Source organism: Gracilinanus agilis, chromosome 5 (assembly GCF_016433145.1).
Source record: "Gracilinanus agilis isolate LMUSP501 chromosome 5, AgileGrace, whole genome shotgun sequence".
Lineage (NCBI taxonomy): Eukaryota > Metazoa > Chordata > Mammalia > Didelphimorphia > Didelphidae > Gracilinanus > Gracilinanus agilis.
Genome location: NC_058134.1, coordinates 137,213,685 through 137,233,726, shown reverse-complemented (window position 1 = coordinate 137,233,726; position 20,042 = coordinate 137,213,685). Strand labels below are relative to the sequence as shown.

At 34.7% G+C, this 20,042-nt stretch overlaps 1 protein-coding gene across 1 annotated transcript in view; it reads left to right on the top strand.

Annotated features, from left to right (window-relative positions):
- CFTR (CF transmembrane conductance regulator) overlaps positions 1-20,042 on the top strand; it is a 212,974-nt gene that overhangs the window by 59,477 nt on the left and 133,455 nt on the right. Inside the window, 7 exon segments of the mRNA XM_044678477.1 lie at positions 29-118; positions 935-1,098; positions 2,302-2,427; positions 9,793-10,039; positions 13,687-13,779; positions 15,374-15,556; positions 19,755-19,946. Coding sequence (XP_044534412.1) covers positions 29-118; positions 935-1,098; positions 2,302-2,427; positions 9,793-10,039; positions 13,687-13,779; positions 15,374-15,556; positions 19,755-19,946 — 1,095 coding nt within the window.

Below are 20,042 nucleotides of genomic sequence, written 5' to 3'. Positions count from 1 at the left end.
AATTCTTTTCCTTTTTTTTCCTCTTCAGACCTTAAAACTGTCAAGCCGTGTTCTAGATAAAATAAGCACTGGACAGCTTATCAGTCTCCTTTCCAACAATCTGAACAAGTTTGATGAAGTATGTAGCTGCTCATTTAATCTTTTGTGAATGTCATATCCCAGAATTAATGTAAACAACTACACATCTTCACTAAACTCATAGCTTGGGGCTTTCCTGAGTCAGATAACAGCAATGTGTGGTTGAACCCTGATTATTATGAAATTCTGATCTTGCCCCACTCAGCCCTATTTCCTCTGGTTGAACCAAAAAGTGTTCCAGAATGGGATTAGCTTGGAGTCTGTGGTATTACACAGTTCAGAAGGAACTTCAGCATGGGTACATGGCTTCTTAGTAAGCAAATTTCCTGAGTTATCAGGTCTGTCTTCCCTCCCTAATTCCACTTTTTGGCTGCCTATCATGCCTTGATCATTTTTTAATCAGGCCCTTCTCTTCAGGGATGTGCATTGGTCCTTATAATGATTAAGCTTTTACCAGATCATAGAATTATACAAAACATGGGATTCCAAGGATCTGGAGATCTATCATGCCCCTGTGCCCTAGCTACTGTTGTTTTTTTTTAAATCAAGTCATCAGTATTCTATTAAAATTTTTTTGACATACTAAATATTCAAAGCATCAAGTTCTAAACTTAAACGAATACAACATTTTCCTGTGGAAGTACTCAGAGATTTGGGGCATGAGACTGAAGTACGGATGTGGAATGTACATGTACATTGTTATGTTCTCAATATAATTAACACCTAGACTGCAATGCACTCAGACCTTCAAAGTTTTAGATAGTATCATATCACTGTGCTCTCTTTCTAACATGCTTTTGTGGGATATCACTTCCAAGCCTGTGCTTTCCTTTTTTTTTAACTGTGAATTTTTCAGGGGCTGGCCCTGGCACATTTTGTCTGGATTGTACCTTTACAAGTGGTGCTCCTGATGGGACTTCTTTGGGATTTGCTACAAGCCTCAGCATTTTGTGGACTTGCTTTCCTAATAGTACTTGCTCTGTTCCAAGCCTGGTTAGGACAAATGATGATGAAATACAGGTGATAATGCTTTTTTCCCCCAAAAAAACCCATTTTCTTTATAGAGTTTGTAAAAAGGACACTGACACATCATTAGGTTTATATTATGTTGCTACCTGAATTAGTCTTGCTAAGTAGGAATTATTTTAAGGTTATCAATATAATTTATTATGATCACATAGCATTTATATTTGTTAATCTATTGAATCTCTTGAAAAATCAATAAAAAGGAATCTAGTTTCTATAAATCAGAAAATGCACATGAGAGGCATCAATTATATGAACATAATATAGAGAATCTGACTTATCAAATTGGATTCCAGTAACTTTTCCTAGGCTTGCTAGTTTTTCCCCCTGTTCTTTCAAATGAGGATTAATATAATACTTAAGTATTACTGACATGTTATATAGCTGTGATGGTGAATCTATGGCACACGTGCCAAAGATGGCACACAGAGACCTCTTTGTGGACATGCATTCTTTCACCCACCAGAGTTAAGTTATTGAAAGGCAAAGGTACTTGAGTGGAGCCTTTCCCTTCCCCCTCTTCATGCACACCTCTCATAACCCACCCCTTTGCCCATCTGCCCAATGGAAGCTCTTATTCCATCCCCTGAGCAGAGCACCCAGGCCACTCCCCTCCTTTTCTCCTTCCCTTGTCTAGGATAAGGGGAGGGCACAGCACTTGATCTCTGGAGGTAGGGGTAGGGCATAGCACACAGTCTGGTTGCACGGTCCCTAAAAGGGATTAATACGAGCATTAACTTAATATAGAGTTGTTTTGCATTTGTGACCCAATAATAATGCAACACTGATGCAGCATTTTTTGCATTTTTGGTCAAACTAATTCAGCAACTCACAAAGACTATCTACTAAGGCATAAAAAGGTGGCAATCTGCTTTGATGTTGGGATGGATGTGAATTAACATCTATACCAATCATTCCAGAAATACCTGAAATGCAATGTAGAATTGTTAAAAACACTTGAGTTTTTTCCCTAAAAGATTAACTGCTGAATTATGTCCTTTTAATATTAAAATCTTTGATTCCTCCAAATAGTATGAACAATGATGATTAAATATTGTGAATTATTTTGACCAGAGAATGTAGAACATTAGTGTTGGAAGGGGTCTTTGGTATAATTTTGTCTAATAGATATTAGACTATGCCACTAAAATTATCCTGAATTTGAACTGACTTAATTTTATTACATTTTTTTTTCAGAGAAAGGAGAGCAGGAAAGATAAATGAAAGACTTGTGATAACTTCAGAAATGATTGACAACATACAGTCTGTTAAGGCATATTGCTGGGAGGAGGCAATGGAAAAGATGATTGAAAGTCTAAGAGAGTAAGTTATTTTCTTTTTTTGATTAAAATTTCCAGATTTGTAGCAATTTGGATTTTTAATATAAAATCTATGAAATAAAATAAATTATACTCACAGGCTAATTTTCTTAAAAAGTGATGCAATCAGCATTTAAACTAAATAACAAATAATATAAGGTCATATAATGGTAAATATTTAAGTTATGAATATAAAATGAGACATAATCATGCCTTTAGTATTAGGAAGCTATATAATTTTGAGAGGCAGCTAGGTGGTGCAGTGGATAGGGTGTCAGACCTGGGGATATGAAGACTCATCCTTTGTGAGTTCAAATCTAGCCTAAGCACTAGCTTGTAACCCTAGAAAAGTCACTTGACCCTGTTTTTCTGTTTCCACATTTATAAAATAAGCTGGAGAAAGAAATGGCAAATCACTCAAGTATCTTTGCCAAGAAAACCCCAAATGGGGTCATAAAAGAGTTGGACATAACTGAAAAAATGGAACAACAACATAATTGTTGGGAAATAGTTAATATTTCTTGGCCAGACATATTTAAGATTCCACCTGCTTAAAGTTGTATCAGACTTATTAATTGGTAAGATCGGAAGATAGTTTTTCTTTGGTCAATCACTTTCCATTCAATAGTGTAAATTCACCCCTGGTACATGGTTAGAATGTACACATAGATATCATAGCAAGGATCAGCCAAAAAATGAGGAAAAACTAAGAAAAAAATCTTCAGTTCTGTTTGACCCCTATATACTGAAGATAGTAGAAAAGTGGTAAAAGGGCATAAGGTATGTAAGAATCACATAGTTTTTAGATTGACTATAAACTAGGTTGTCTGAATGTCTTGGTTTAAGGATCAGTGAATTGATATGCTGTGTTACTATGGAATAAATAAAGTCCCTAGAGTAAGCAGACCTGAGTTCAAATCCCTATTCTGACACTAGCCATCTGCAATACTGATAACTTGATACTTCTAAGTTTCAATTTTCTCGCCTGTAAAAATGAGGATGTTTGACTCGACACGAGGTCTCTTTTTTTGCTCTAGATCAATAATTCTATGAGCTTGGAATGGAAAATTGTAACTAAATGGAAGGTTAGATTCATAGGTTTTTGTTTCCTGGAGAGTCAAAGAAGTTGGTAGAATTAGTTTAATCTGGTGCCCAAAGGAAACACAAAACATGACTTCAATGAGACACACAGTAATGCCATCTTGCTCATTATGAACACGAGAAAAATGCTACCATAAAGATAATTTCACCTTACATACAAATTTCCATTTTGGTGGATGAAAAACTGGAGGAAATTGTATGGTTCATCCAAATGAATCCAACATCCAAATGAAATCAATGTCCATGACGTTCACTGACTGACACAACTGGCACCACAAGTTGAAATTTCACTTAAGACTATGGTTGGAAAGAGCAACAAAACTGACATGCACGCAGAAGCTACTCAGGTTGGAGGCAGGTTGGAGGCAACATGACTTTAAAAGCACTCAGAGATTGCTTTTCACATTATCTTAACTGGGGAGATACTGAAAGAATGTGAGGGGAAGAAATCTCCAAAAGCGGTGATAGAGATGATATTTGCAACTACTACCACATGCCTATTTTTCCATCTTGATAAAATCTTTATGAGCATGAACATGTATTGAAGGTATCCTTGGTGAAAATATGAGAAAGAAAGAGGAAGGTTTTCATATATGATCCTCTGTAGCAGGCACATACACTTGCATGCAGATGTATGTTTGTACATATAGATATAATACACACATTTGGGGAATGATAGACAATAAGCTTGGTCTAAATTTGAAAAGGAGGAAGGGAGCAGTCAGAATCACATTTGGAAAATAGCACAATGGTTTCCAAAGCAAAACCCCATATCTTCAACACAAATGTTCACTTGGCAATGCTAAATAGTTGACTCTTGGAATAGTATGATTTCTGAAGAGCCAAAGGTACCACCAGGGCTTCTAAGGACAGTGGAGAACAATGTGGTCAGTACAAGTAGGCTAAAGCCAATTTCCAATGATATCCTACATAGATGAAGTGAGAAGCGGCATAATGGATATATATATATATATATATATATNAGGTATCCTTGGTGAAAATATGAGAAAGAAAGAGGAAGGTTTTCATATATGATCCTCTGTAGCAGGCACATACACTTGCATGCAGATGTATGTTTGTACATATAGATATAATACACACATTTGGGGAATGATAGACAATAAGCTTGGTCTAAATTTGAAAAGGAGGAAGGGAGCAGTCAGAATCACATTTGGAAAATAGCACAATGGATTCCAAAGCAAAACCCCATATCTTCAACACAAATGTTCACTTGGCAATGCTAAATAGTTGACTCTTGGAATAGTATGATTTCTGAAGAGCCAAAGGTACCACCAGGGCTTCTAAGGACAGTGGAGAACAATGTGGTCAGTACAAGTAGGCTAAAGCCAATTTCCAATGATATCCTACATAGATGAAGTGAGAAGCGGCATAATGGATATATATATATATATATATATATATTTAAGGAAATGTATAATAAAAAATGAAATGGGCCAGTTGTGTGATGAAAGCAAAGGATAGCAGATGGACAGCTAAAGTGCTGTAATGATATTTATGAAATTTAAATGACTCTAGAGGAATGTTTCTAGTCTTATGTGGATCTTCTATGAGAAATCTCTGATCAAGAATTACACAGGAGTGGATCACAGATCCATTGAATTATGCAGTATATGACTCTTGATTGAATATAATTATTATTCATTAAAATTTAAACAAGATTTGTAAAATGAGTGGCTGCCACATCATTTTCCCTAAAACCACCCAAGTGAAAAAACAATTCAGAAGTAATATAGTGAGTTAGATATTAGCAGGATTGCTTTTTTTTTTGAAGGACCTCAAAATTAATCTTCATTTCAACAAAACATTTACAAAGTCTAGAGAATTGTCATATTTTGACTCCCGTTTCAATTTGCTAGTTGGAGTAGCTCTTAGTTAGACTATCAAATATGAGGCTCAGTAAAATTGATTCAAATGAATTTTATTTAACAAAACTTAATTTTATTTACATCTTTCTATGGCTAAATAGATGAGAAGACACGTCAAAAGAAAATACTCCTTATGATTGTATTGCCCTTGATTATGATTATATAATTTCTTTGCTTTGATCTTTTATGATTACATCCATTATTGCAAATTTTTGCTATTGATGTAGATTTGAGACCTTCCATATGATAGTAGATATTTTGATGAGTTAGTGAGGCAAAATAAACAAATAAACAAAAGTTCAATCCTCTTGGAATTGACTTTTTTGAAACAGGCAGAGTATTGCACTTTTCTCAAGTTCTTATTGGGCTTTTAGGCTAAAGATTTTCTAGCTTGATAAGCCTCACTAGAGATTGAGCTCCTCTGTCATAGCCTTTGAGACCAATGATCATCTACAATGTGCCATGAGTCTTTGAAGAATGGCTTTCATACCCAAGTCAAAACTTCACCCTGTAATGTCACTGATCCTCTTTGAAAATGAAGGATAAACAGTATCTTCCTACCCCCATATACTTCATGATCCAGTAACACTGGCTTCCTTGCTATTTCTCACATAGGGTACTCTATCTCCAGGCTTTTTCACTGGCTTTTCCCCAGTGGAATTCTTCCTAATCTTTAGTTCTTCCAAGCTTCCTCAATGTGTCAGCTAAAGTCTCATTTTCTACAAGAATAGTCTTTAATCTCAGTTTCTCTCCTCTGCCCAGGATCATAAAGCTAGTCAGAGGTAGGACTTGAACTTGTCTTCAAGGCCAGAGTTCAATACACTGTACTACATTGCCCACCCACTTGTAGTACCTCATTAAAAAAAAACACCCAACAACAAAAAACAAACACCAGTACCTAGCATTTGGGCTCCTCTCTGGCTTCACCTCAAATAACTTTCTTACTTTGATCATTCAAGATTACATCCAGGAAAGACATACAGTACAGACTGTGGCATGATTGCTGATCCAACCCTTGGCAAAAAATTAATCCAGTATATTTTCCAGGCCATATTAAGTCAGTTTTCCTTAGTCAAAGGCCTTGTTCCTTAAATGTTAAGAATTTGGAAATTTAAAAAAAATTAGGCAATTGAATGATGGGAGACTTATTGATTCAGGAAAATTGGTGAAAAGAGACCAATGCTTTAAGGCTCTATATTGCATCAAAATTTCAAAGGGAAAAGTAGGCCAAAAGAAAAATATTTTCTTAGATGGGCTAAATATGGGTTACCTGGAATTCAAGGGGCTGATTCACCTAGACGGGAATGAAAACTAAACTCCAGGTGTGTGATTGGAACAACAAGAAAGAAAAGGTGAAATGTTAAGTCCTCTGCCATGTAAATAAAAGGAGTAAAAGTGTGTACTATTTCCCAAACATGGTTATTGGTCATTTACTTTTGTTATGCCAGTTAAGAAAAAATCCAGGAAAGCCACAGAATTTTTCTCACCACCATCCAGAAAAGGTTTATAATACCATAGCAGTTTGTTTAGGCCTTAGGAATTGTTTGTGGAAGTAACAAAGATTAAGCAATCACTGTCTTCATCACTGTTGGATATATTAGTGCTGGAATTGCTAGCATGGTTACTGGCTATTAGCTATCCTTTTCCTCATATCTCAAAGATAAATTTCAGCTCGATGATCCCTACTGCTGGCTTTGGTTGTTTCTCCCTCTAGTACAAAAGACGGAAACAGTATGTAGTAGTGAATAGAGAACTAGGTCTACCAGTCAAGAAGACAGGTTCAGATTCCTCAAATTCCTGCTAGCTATATGACCTTGTAGAAATCATTCTTTAGGTCTCAGTTCCTTCATCTATAAAATGAGAGGGTTGGATCCTTCCAGCTTTATTTCTATAATCTTGTGAAACCCATCCTTTCCACTGTCAATTGATGTTTGCACAGTTCTAATAGTAAATGCTTGTTGTAGTTGTTCAGTCATTTCAGTTGTGTCTGACTCTTTTTTTGGCAAAGTAAATGCTTAGTTGTGGCTTATAGAATCTAGTTCCTTAATCTGGCATGAAATTGTTGCTTGAAAAGGTTGGAAATTACTGACGGAAGGCATGTTTTGAACTGACGTAAATATGGGAAATAGTTGGCATCTACCAGAGAGATCAAATAAAATGTTCTGAGAGAAATTGCTCTGGTGAAGGGCAGTAGAATGATTAAACTCAGCCTGTGCCAGTGAGCTCCAAAGCTCAGGGCACAGCTATTGTTTTATGGCACTTCTGTCATAAAATCACTTTCTGCTTTTCAAAAGATAACGATAAAGTATTTTTATGACTCTTATATAATAAGCAGATTTCAATGAAAATACTACTCATTGGAGAATGATCTTTTAAAATTTTGTCTCCCTTCTGCTTTTAGCTATCTTTTCAAAATTACCTGTGCTTCCCTTTTCATTGTTCCTTCTTTTTCCCTCTTTCCCTCCTTCTCCTCCTCTTTCTTCCCCCCCCCCATTTTTCTCTCTTCTTCTTTTCTTATTGTTTAAAAATATAATTTAACTTTCACAAAGTTGTGAATTTGGCAATAATTTGAGATTTTATTAATTTTGGGTTGACCTTAGCCAACTTGAATTTATCTTCTCTTTAATTTACCTTACTAAAAATCATTGTGTACCTTGAGCAAATCTAGTCACTTTCATCTCAGCAGATATTTCATCTTATTTTTCTCTGGAATATAATTTTTGGAAAAATGTTTTCTTTAATTTAATTTTTTATTACTTTAATTCTGAGAACTTCTGTCCTAGATTATACATGTCAGGACTAACTCATACTTTCCATGCACTTCTTAAAAATACCTTGTAGTCATTGTCTTCCTGACTTCTCTTCTCCTTTAGTTTCCTCTGCCACATGTCACTAGACTCAAAATTCTTTTTTATACCAGGCTTGGATGGGGTGGTTTCTTGTGGGCACTGAACAACATAGAATCGAAAGTACTCAGCATTGAGATACTTTTTTAAAATTGGTTCTATCCTTTTCTCTTCACATGTCTTTACTTAGATTTCTATGACATTTGTCCAAGTACCTACTAGAACATCTCTAATGTATAAATATTTAACTTGTTCTCTGAGTAAGAGCACTATAAGACTTTGGGGTGATAGAAAATCAACTTACTGAAAGATAGCTTAGGAAGCGAACTAAAATATTTTTAAAAGCAATCTAATATTGCCAAAAACATTGAAAATATTTGAACAGAATTTTATTTTTGTATATTAAAATAATTGAGGCTTTAAGTGAATGCAAATGTCTTCATTAACATGGTATCAATGAATTTCTTTTTAAAACTTTATGGGAAAAGTTACACATTGAGATTTTCCTCAATTACATATATAACTTATTTTTAAAAAATTATGCTTAGTTAAAAGTGTTTCAAAAAGTCAGACCAATAAACTATCGAGTCATTTATTATATCTCTGTCAATGAATACAAGTGATGTTTTATGGGAAGCCACAATAATAACAGTTGTAATTATCATCTATAAAGATTAAGGATGTACTCTTAACATGCCAAATTTATTTATTTAATATGCTTTTTTATTATCCAAGCTCTACGTTTATTTACATTTTAATCTGTGACAGTTTCAGGGTAAATTAAAAAAATGTATTTTCTATTGTGTGTAGCAGCGCTGTGCTTACTATAATTCAAATCCATATTTTTGGGGGGCATCTGGAGACTATTTCAAAAGAGAGTGTTATAATAAAAGAGAATACTAATTGTGAACAGAATTAAAGAAATTGTTTTTCTTAATATGGAAACTTTCCTTTCTAAGAAGAGTAGTTACATAGTTAACAATATTAGGCTAGATTTATTTTCTGACCTATACAACACTTCTACATTTGAAGTTTCTTTGAAATGGTTGAGAAATTTAGATGAGATATATCTGATGATATGAACCTAGGATATGATTAGTTAAGATATCATTGCTTCTAAAAAATGAGTATGTTAAAAAAGAACAAAGTAAATGGTAAAAATATTAGCTTTTGTACCTGTTGTCTATGTGAAACTGCAAAGGTTTATTCTTATATTTAACCTCAATTCACTGCATGGTAAGTGTGTGATGAATTTTGTTGAACTGAATTGAGTTTTAGATTAAGAACAGCCTTCTTTGTATAAATTCTGCTTCTTCTCTGATTTCCAGAAATATTTGGGATATGCCTACTTCCTTTCAACAATTGTGTCTACTCAGTTGAATAAGATTTTGAGCAAACTCCTACAATGTAGTAGGCACTGTGATGATTTGAAAAAAAAATATAACATTCTGAGATTAAATTCCAAAATGCAAAAAATCTGCAGCTCTGAAATACTACCCCAAATTCATTTTGTTTTGTTTTGTTTTGTTTTTACAGAACTGAACTGAAATTGACCCGAAAAACCGCATATGTGAGATACTTCAATAGCTCAGCCTTCTTCTTCTCAGGTTTCTTTGTTGTATTTCTAGCTGTGCTTCCTTATGCTTTGATCAAAGGAATTGTTCTGCGAAAAATATTTACAACCATCTCATTCTGCATCGTTCTTCGAATGGCAGTAACCCGGCAGTTTCCCTGGGCTGTGCAAACCTGGTATGATTCTCTTGGAGCAATAAACAAAATACAGGTAGTGTATAACAACTATGTGTGCAGTACCTTCTGGGCATTTCTAAACTTGCTTAGTGGATCTGTCTTACAAAATGGGCATCTTTGGCCATGAGCCTTTCATCACATTTGTTCTTAATCGGGTGAGTTTTTCTGCACAAAGAAAGTCTTGATTGATGCAGAGTGGTTTAGGAGTTACTGTTTTCTCAGTCTAGAGATTTTTCTGCCGATTCTTGTCGAGTTAATTCATTTTTTACACAGATTAGTGGCAGAATAACTAGAAAAAGACAAAACTTTACCTGCCAAGACCTCTGTTAAAAATGTTCCTAAATAATATGGTTGGAAAGGATTAAGTTTGAATCAAAATGGCCTTGTATATCAAGTCAGTTATTCACATAACCAGGCACTGATGGCACAATTGACACCTTTTGAGAGAAGTTTTAAAGTATCCATGTAATAAATTGTTAACTTTTAAAATGCACAACTGACTTCTTTCTAGTTTCATTGCATAATCAATAAACATTTATTAAACTCCTACTGTGTGCCAGGCACTTTGCTAAACATAGTGTTGAGTAGATTTTTTTAAAATTAAGTTTATTTAATTAATTAATTAAGAATATTTTCCCATGGTTACATGATTCATGTTCTTTCCTTCCCCTAATCCAACCCCTCCCATAGCCAACGAGCAATTTCACTGGGTTTTACATGTGTCATTGATCAAGACCTGTTTCTATATTATTAATATTTGCACTAGAGTGATCGTTTAGAGTCTACATCCCCAATCATATCCCCATTAACCCATGTGACCAAGCAGTTGTTTGTTGTTTTTGAGCAGATTTTTTTAGAGGTCATCTAATTCAATCTCTTCATCTTCCAGACAGGGAATCTCAATCCCAGAGAAGTTGTGACCCCAACATTACATGAGTAGTAAGCAGGAAAGCCAGGATTCAAACCTAGGTCCTATGATTCCAAATCTAACGCTCTTTCATCTGAATCACACTATCTTTCATTAGCTATTAAAAAATGTACAGAGAGATGACAGTTTCTGTGAATTTTTTTGGTGGAACATTTCTTGAACTCCCTTTGAATATTTAATTAATATTTTTTTGTTTTTCTTCTCTTCCAAATATTCCTCCAGTTTAATTTATATCAATTATTGAAACAGTGCTTAAATTTTTGGATTATATGAAGTTAGAGATAATAGAGACTAGACCTGTGATTTCATTGCTATAAGGAACAACCACATAAGGAGTTCTTACTACCAATACAACACTACCTATATCTTCTCTGTCATTTATAGTTTTAGGGAGTTGACCAGAGCACTGAAAGATAAAGGTATTTGCCTAGAGGTCTCAGACAGGAGGTGCTAGTGACAAGCCTTTAGTCCAAGTTTTCCTCAGAACTCCAAACTGTTTCTATCTTCCAGTGGTTCCCAAACTATTTTGGCCTACCTCCCCCTTTCCAGAAAAAATATTACTTAGCCCCCTGGAAATGAATTTTAAAAAAATTTAATAACAATTAATAGGAAAGATAAATACACCTGTGGCCATCACTGCTCCTCCTGGGTCGCTGCAGCACCCACCAGGGGGCGGTAGCGCCCACTTTGGGAATCACCGTTTTAGTCTATAGAAAAACTCATGTGATAAATTAAGAGGGTGTGTTTGGACATCCTGTTTCTAATGAATACTGTTTCTGTGACAATCAGCATGTCATTGAACTGGCTTCAGTTTCCCAATCTGTAAAATGAAGTTGGACTAGATAGCCTCTGAGATCCCTTCCAGTTCTAGAGCTGTAATCCTTTAAAACTAATGAAAGTGAAAATTTTTAATTCTAAGATGCCATTCATTCATTCTCCAGCAATTTTTCTTTTTCGGCTTATATTGGAAGTCAGGTCACATTTCCCAAGAGAATTATCTATATGTGTGAGCCAGAGAAATAAGTAGGGAAATCTTTGGGATTGATGCACTCCATCTTATACTCCTTTTCTCACTTATCTTCTCTTAGCAAAAATCCAGGATAGGAAAAATCTTTGTCTTGAATAATTTCTGAAATCTCTTTTTCCTTAGAATCATGGACTGACCTTTTAGGAAGAGTTGTGTCAGGTCTCACACTAATTTAGTTGAGTAAGTTTATAGTATAGCAACTAGGATAGCAATAGTCCTACAGATGAAATTATATTAATTAGTAATAGTAATACTATTAAGGATGATATTATAATATTCATATGCTGTAAGGAGAATACCTTTTTTTTGCTCAATATTCCAGCCATACTGAGCCATATTTCTAGACAACAAAGAGTTATTCAGACAATCAATAAACATTTATTAAATGTTTACTATGTGCCAAGCAGGCAGCTTAGTGGTTAGCCTAGTGGATAAAGTACCAGACCTGGAATCAAGAAGACCAAAATTCATAGCCTTAGACACTAATTATGTGAATCTGGGCCATTCATTTAACTTTGTTTGACTCAGTTCCTCATCTGTAAAATGATATGGAAGAGGAAATGACAGACCATTCCTAGTACCTTTGATAAGAAAACTTCATATGGAATCAGGAAGAGTTGGACACAACTGATAATGACTGAACAGCAAGCTACACCAGGGACTGTTTTAAACACTGGAAACAAATATAAGCAGAATGAAAGACATTCCCTGCCTTCAAGGAGCTTGCATTCTAAAGGTGGAAGATAATACATAAAAGAAAACTGAAAATGGGATTGGGGAGTGGGTTTTAGGAGCTGGATATCTCTGCAGTAGTACATAGTACATGGCAAGGTGGCTGTAGGACAGTCAGAGAGAATCTTGAGGGCAGACTGAAGAGGAATGAGACATGGCTAACCTGAGAACCCTTCTTAAATGGAGGTCCTCAGAGAAGCCCCCCACTCAAGAGGAAAAGCCATAGGGGCTAAGGGTACTTCCAATGTCTGAGTGCCATGGCTGGAGGATGAAGAGATTTCTACTAATTCCTGAATTATGGATTCTGTTTTTCTTGAAAGATGGGAATAATACACTTACTTCTAATCAGGAATATCATCTGTGCTGTCATATCTGTAGACTTCTGACTCAGGATAGTCTCCTGGGGTGGCTACTCCTGGCATCAGGTTCCCTGCCTCTTCAGTGTTCCATCCTCTGCCTCCTCAGCTCTGACCACCTAATAGAATAGAGTTTCTTAAACTAGACTTTGACTATTAGCATTTTTTGTAATTGTATTTTAATATAAATTTGCTTCCTTTGTAATCTCTGTATTTTACTTTATGCATTTAAAAACATTCTTCTGAGAAGGGATGCATAGGCTTCGCCAAATTGCCCATGGAATCCATGAAAAAAGAAAGGTTAAAAACATCTGGCTTCCTTATTAAGTCAATCATTCTGGGATGTGTACATATCAAGGAAGAACCCATTCCTTGCTAACAAACAACATGTGTTTTACTGACAATTTCTTAGGTTTAAGTAAAGTTTTCCCATAATTTAAAATTTCATATCAGAATTGTGCAATATGAATTTAACTATTAGCTACTGAGGTTCTGAAAGGGCAAGAATATTTAAGAAGTTTCAGTCTCAAATTAGAGTTTCTATATAAGGAGCTTAGATAATTATGTATTGGAAATAGGTAGGCCTCTGTTATTGTTGTTTTTGTTCATACTCTGTTTCTGCTTTCTTTTATGAACAGGATTTCTTACAAAAAGAAGAATATAAAACATTGGAATATAACTTAACAACTACAGATGTTGTGATGGAAAATATAACGGCATTCTGGGATGAGGTCAGAATTAAAATAACAACAACAAATAATAATAATTTTTCACTTTATTTCCTCCAAATACTTAAGCATATTGATCTCTGAGGTTTTGTATTTTGTACTGTATGATGACAGGACTATAACCATAATATAATTTTAGAGGTGAAATTAACCAACGCTCCTAATTTTTGTGAATTAAAAAACCCTACAGCTTAAAAAGGTCAAAAGCATGTTACATGTTATTTTTAGCCAAAGGAAATTGCAAAGCTGATATTCCTTGTTCAAGATCCCGTGGCCAAGTAGTAGACTAGAATAAAAGCCAGGACTCTCTTCCCAGTCCCTTACGTTTTGCCCCGTACCATAAAAATACATTCAAAACAGTGACTTTTTAAATACTCTAATCCTTTGCTTTTATTCAATTTGGAAATTTTGCTTTAATTGTTAGTAGTTTTTGATCCCTTAAATAGCATTTTGTATCTTCTGTTAGAGAATAGTTTTTGACTCAGTGAAGAATAACAGCAGGAACTTTCTCTTTCAGAACTTCATTTACTTGTGAAATGTATTTTCTTGTCATTTAGACTTGTTTTGCCTAGAGAATATGAGCCAGAAAGAAAGAAAGCAGAAAAGGGAGTAAGGAAAAAAAAAACACCTTTTGTCTTCATTTCAGTTATTTTACTCACTCTAGGATTAGACTGAAACCTATTAGCCCTTGGATCACTGTGCTTCCTGCCCCCACCCCTCATTTTTACTTATCTATTGAAAATGTATAGATTGGTTTAAAGATCAGCTCAGGCCATCTATTTCTCATTATGACTAGAAGTCTCAAATACTATTCCAACCTGAAAAAAGGATAGCTGGTTTTCCTTAGCTCCTCAATTCTTTCATATCTCTCAATGTAAAGAAATGCAGTTAGTAATGAGGTACCCATCTTCATTGTGTGTATGTGAAGCTCTCTCTAGAAGTTCAAAGGAGCCAGGTGTGTGTCAGGGAATTGCCAGATATGATCAGTCTTCATTCATTTACTCTTGATTTGTTCCAGGTTGGTCTGGATTACAGCAGTACCTTATGGTGAGCCTACATTAACTAGGTTCTTTCAATTTATTTTTAGTGTTTTGAGTTCCTCCAAGAGATATTTTTTTATAAACCGAATTCCATTACATTGTATATGTGGGTGAATATTTTAGAGAAAATCATTTTCAAATGCTTTACAGTCTGCTTAAGAATAATTTAAAAATTGTAAAAGGACATAGGATCCTTCCCTAATGTGTCACTATGACAGCCCACCAAAGGCCCTGAGTTCTGGGAAATCAAGAGTCATTATATGTTCTATGAATCTGAAAATGTATAGATTATAGGCTTTGGGAAAGACTTGTGTCAATCACTGCCTAAACTACTTTAGATTGGAAAGGTTCATCGCTTAGTTGTTGGTAATGAGGGGATGTTGGAGGGTAAAGGTGGCACTGTAACACATGGAATATTATCTGTGAAAAAGTGGTAATTTGCACAAATATAGCAAGAACTCACACTTACAAAATCATACTCTTATGAAGCATTTAATTTAAAGCTAAGATAATTAGCTGATATGCCTGTCTTTTATTTTCTGTGTATTCTTTTCCAGGGATTTGGGGAATTGTTTGTAAAGGCAAAACAGAATAATAGTGATGCGAAAATTTCCAATGGTGATAATGGCCTCTTCTTTAGCAATTTCTCTCTTCTTGGTACTCCTGTCCTTAAAAATATCAGTTTCAAGATAGAAAAAGGACAATTGTTGGCTGTTGCTGGATCCACTGGGGCAGGCAAGGTATTCAATTTTATTTATGTTAGCTATGAATATTATATCTATTTATACTTGCAACTCAAAGATTGCCTTACCATGTCCCTCTTCTTTTTCTAGTGAGTATATGGCTCCAATTTATGGTATAATTTATATAAAACTATTTGTAGTGGAACATTTAGATTTAGATTTCTCTTTTATGATGATTGAGTGGCAAAATAATTTAAGTTCTTATGGGAGATACAAATATAAAGATTATTGGAATATTTTTTCCATCTTTTATACATTATTAGGAAGTAGGGTATCAACTGGAGTCTAAGCCAAGAGTGGTTCTATCTTGTACTTCTTTTCTTCGTGTACAGCAACTGCCTACCATGATGGTGGTGGTGGTTGTTTAACTGTTTCATTCATGTCTAACTATTCGTAATCCCATTTGAGTTTTTCTTGGCAAAGATACTAGAGTGGTTTGCCATTTCCTTCTCCAGCTTATTTTGCAGATGAGGAGGCAGAGCAAATAGAATTAAGAGATTTTTCCAGAGTCACAGAGTTAGTAAGTGTCTGAGGCTAGATTTGAACTTGGGTCTTCTTGACTCCAGCCCTGGTACTCTAGCTACTGTGACACTTAGCTGCCACATAATATTTTTGGGTTGCATAATGGACCCTCAGAAAATATCTGATACAGGAATGAATTGGGGAACCATCTTCATTTTGACAGAATTTGCCAAAGTTTTTAAACTCAATAAAAATAATGGTAGTCTAATAATGCTCTTGCAGATGTGGTGAGATGGATATATGATCATGCTTAGAATCTATAAGGCTTAGGTTCAGCCTTTGATACTTGCTGTGTTACTGAGGATGAGTCACTTTAATACTTGGCATCAAATGGAGAAAGTTTCCATATAGATAGTTTCCCATAATTTATCAGTCTAGTTTTAAGACTGATGTATATTTATATGTATATATTTATATGTACACACATATATAGGTAAATATGTACATCCATACACATGCATATTCACACACAAATATGTGTGTATGTGTACATAGGGTGTCTCAAAAGCCTTAATGAAGCTTAAGATTTAATTCATTAATATTGGACTAAAACAGTGATTCCCAAAGTGGGCGCTACCACCCCCTGGTGGGTGCTGCAGCAATCCAGAGGTGTGGTGATGGCCACAGATACATTTATCTTTCCTATTAATTGCTATTAAAATTTTAAAAAATTAATTTCCAGGGGGCTAAGCAATATTTTTTTCTGGAAAGGGGGCAGTAGGCAAAAAAAGTTTGGGAACCACTGGACTAAAACTTTGATGAAATTTTGTATATGTGTGCATATACATGTGTGCAGACATCTTTATGGTTTGGAAAGCATGCTACAAAAATTTATTCAATGGCTAATTTATGAAATTTATTTACATATTCATTTCTTCTATTACATAAACAATAATCTTTCATTTGTTTCCTTAAATTAAGCAGCCTTACAAAATTCTTGGTATCTTTTCCCCTTTAATAAACTATAGGATAAATAGGAACAAGATATAGAAGTTAATTTTCACAGTGCTGATAAGACTTTTTAGGTTATTTTCTCTAGCTTTCAGAAGTTGTTAGAAATAATAAAGGCTTTATACATAATATATAAAAATATATAAATTTATAATATGTAAAAATATGATTTAAGATATTAGAAAAGAAGAGTTAATGGATCCACATTTGTTAGTCTAGAGAGGAGACTGGAGTTATTAATACTGGTCATATTTTAATCCTATTTGACTCAATAAATGCTTATTAAATATGTGCCATGTACAAGGCACAGTACTGTCGGGGACATAAAGATGAAAAATTACACATTCCCTGCCTTCCTGGAATTTACAATCTCATTAGGGTGATTGATAGGCCACATAGAGAAATAAGTATAATAAAAGATGGAGTGTGATAAGGGCAGACCAAGTACTTTGAGAAAATTTGAAGGTGAACCTGGTTTCAACTTGGGGAATAAGGAGAAAAATCAAAAAAGTTTTTTATGGAGCAGGTAGCACCTCAATTGGATCTTAAAAGAAAAAGAAGAAACATGGGTAAATAGGGAAGGTAGAGAGAAAAAGAGAAAAGAAGGTTGAGGAGATAGTGCTGGGGTACTGGTGCCTAAGAGTGAGAAAGGGAAAATATATTGGTGGAGAACAGAAAGCCTTCATTGGAGAAGGTGGCAAGGAGTGTAGAATCTTTGGAGACGGGGGGAGATCTAAGGAAAAGCATCCAATAGAGAAAGCATCCACATTATTGTAGAAGTTGATGAACAATAGCTCCCTGTAACTTAGGCTAGAATTAGTGAAAATAGACTTAAAATGCATGACAGATTTACAGATTTAAGTTAGACCTTAAGAAGGAATTTCCTAACAGTGAGAAATATTGAACATTGGAGTGGGCTACAAAGCAATATTGCTCTCTTTCTCCAAAGAGCTTCAATTAGAGGATAAATTCTTTTCTCTGATTATTCACATTTTATACATTGGAAAAAGCATGTAAGGGAAGATGAAGTGACTTTATAACAGTTTTTAAGCTATTGTTTTTGCCATGAAAAGGCATTTTTCTAGTACCAAAAAATGTTTTATAGAAATGCTAATTAAAACTAAAAATTAAGTTAGAAAGTAAAAAAGGCCCTCAATTTTTTTTTTCTAAAAAAGGACAATTACTTACACATATCTAATCTTGTTAATAGTATTTTGAAGAATTTGTCATCTGATACATGGGAAATAAATCTCACAAAATGTTTGAATGATTGTATTTGGTTGAAGTCATTATTTAACTCAATGGGCATGGGTACCATAACATATAATTTTTATAGTATTCTCTTTAGTGATATATTTCTGCTCCATAATGCAGATTTTATAAAGAAAGAATCAATGGGATTTTTCTTCCTACTAAATAGTTTCCCCTGTTCATTGTTTTATCCCTTTCTTCTTTTTTTTGTCCAAGTGTTTTCTTGATGTTTTTTATGACTAGCTATAGTCATTGTTTAAGAGGAAATTGTGATAGAAGAAATATAGGTTGCTTCAAGGCAAAGATAATTCCAAAAGAAAGTTTGCAAACAAAACTGTTATTAATGTGTTTCATATAATGTTTTTCTTTTTTGCTACTTCTGCATTATATTAACAGTCATGGTACACAAAAGAAGTTGTGACTAGTTACTGATTACCCTTGAATTACTGGACCTGTCCTTATTTAAATTGCTGGCAATTCTTTCAAGAAATGATAAATGTTAGTTGCAAGGATGGCAGTGGGAAAGGCCAAAGCACAAGCTGACAGGCAGTTCCTACAAATAATCCATCTAGGTCTTAGAAACAGGGCCTGTCAAGGTTACATATGAGAGAATGCACTTTTGCTAGAATCAGGAACTATTCAAAGAACGTTTAAGCATTTTATTGGGCAGCAGAAAAATATATGAAAAAATGCTCCAAAAAAGCCATTTTAGGGAATTCCTGGGTGAAGAAACTCCCTCTACCAATTCAGGTTGGCACCTTCTTTGAAACTTCTAGTCAGGATTGCTTGGAACATTGAGAAGTCAAGTGCCTTCCCCAGATTCACACAGTTAGCATGTGTCATAAAGGAGTCTTGAACTCAGGTTGTCTTAGCTCCAAGATCCACTCTCCAATATACTACAATTCTTTCTCTCTCTGTCTCTCTGTCTCTTTCCTTTGCTCCCCTACCCCTCTCTTTCCTTTCTGCCTCTCTCTCTCTCTCACTCCCTCCATCCTTTCCTCTCCTTTTCCCTCCAGTTATATTGATTATCTTGAAAGGTCTTTAAATAAATGATAGCTCATTTTTATATGACACTTTCCTCACAACAACCCTATAAAGTAAATATTGCAAATATTATCATTTCCATTTCACAGATGAAAACATTGGGGCTCTGAAAGGTTTAGTGACTTATAAAGCATCCCACAGCTAGGAAATGTCTAAGAAGTGATTCAAACCTTAGTCTCCTCACTACAAAGCAAGCCCTCTCTCCACTCTGCTGTTTTGTCTCTCAGATGTGGAGTTTTGTCCATAACCAATACTTAAACATGTTTTTTCATTCATTCATCCATTTGTCTAATATTCTTGTTTGAGATGACGTAGATCTATGCTATCCTGGGGATGAGGAATGAAGTCTACAGCCTCTTTAGGAGGACTTGTCAATAAAGTATTTAATCATCTGTCTCAATTTAATGCCACTGATTTTCATTTTCAGACTTCACTTTTAATGATGATCATGGGAGAATTGGAACCTTCAGAGGGCAAAATTAAGCACAGTGGAAGGATTTCCTTTTGTTCTCAGTTCTCTTGGATCATGCCTGGTACTATTAAGGAAAACATTATTTTTGGTGTTTCTTATGATGAATACCGATATAGAAGTGTCATCAAAGCCTGCCAATTAGAAGAGGTATGTCTTTATTTGAAATTTTTGTAGGATAATATTTGATAAGTTTGAATGAGAAATAATCCTCTTACTGATAGTGGAAACTCTTTTTTGTTATTA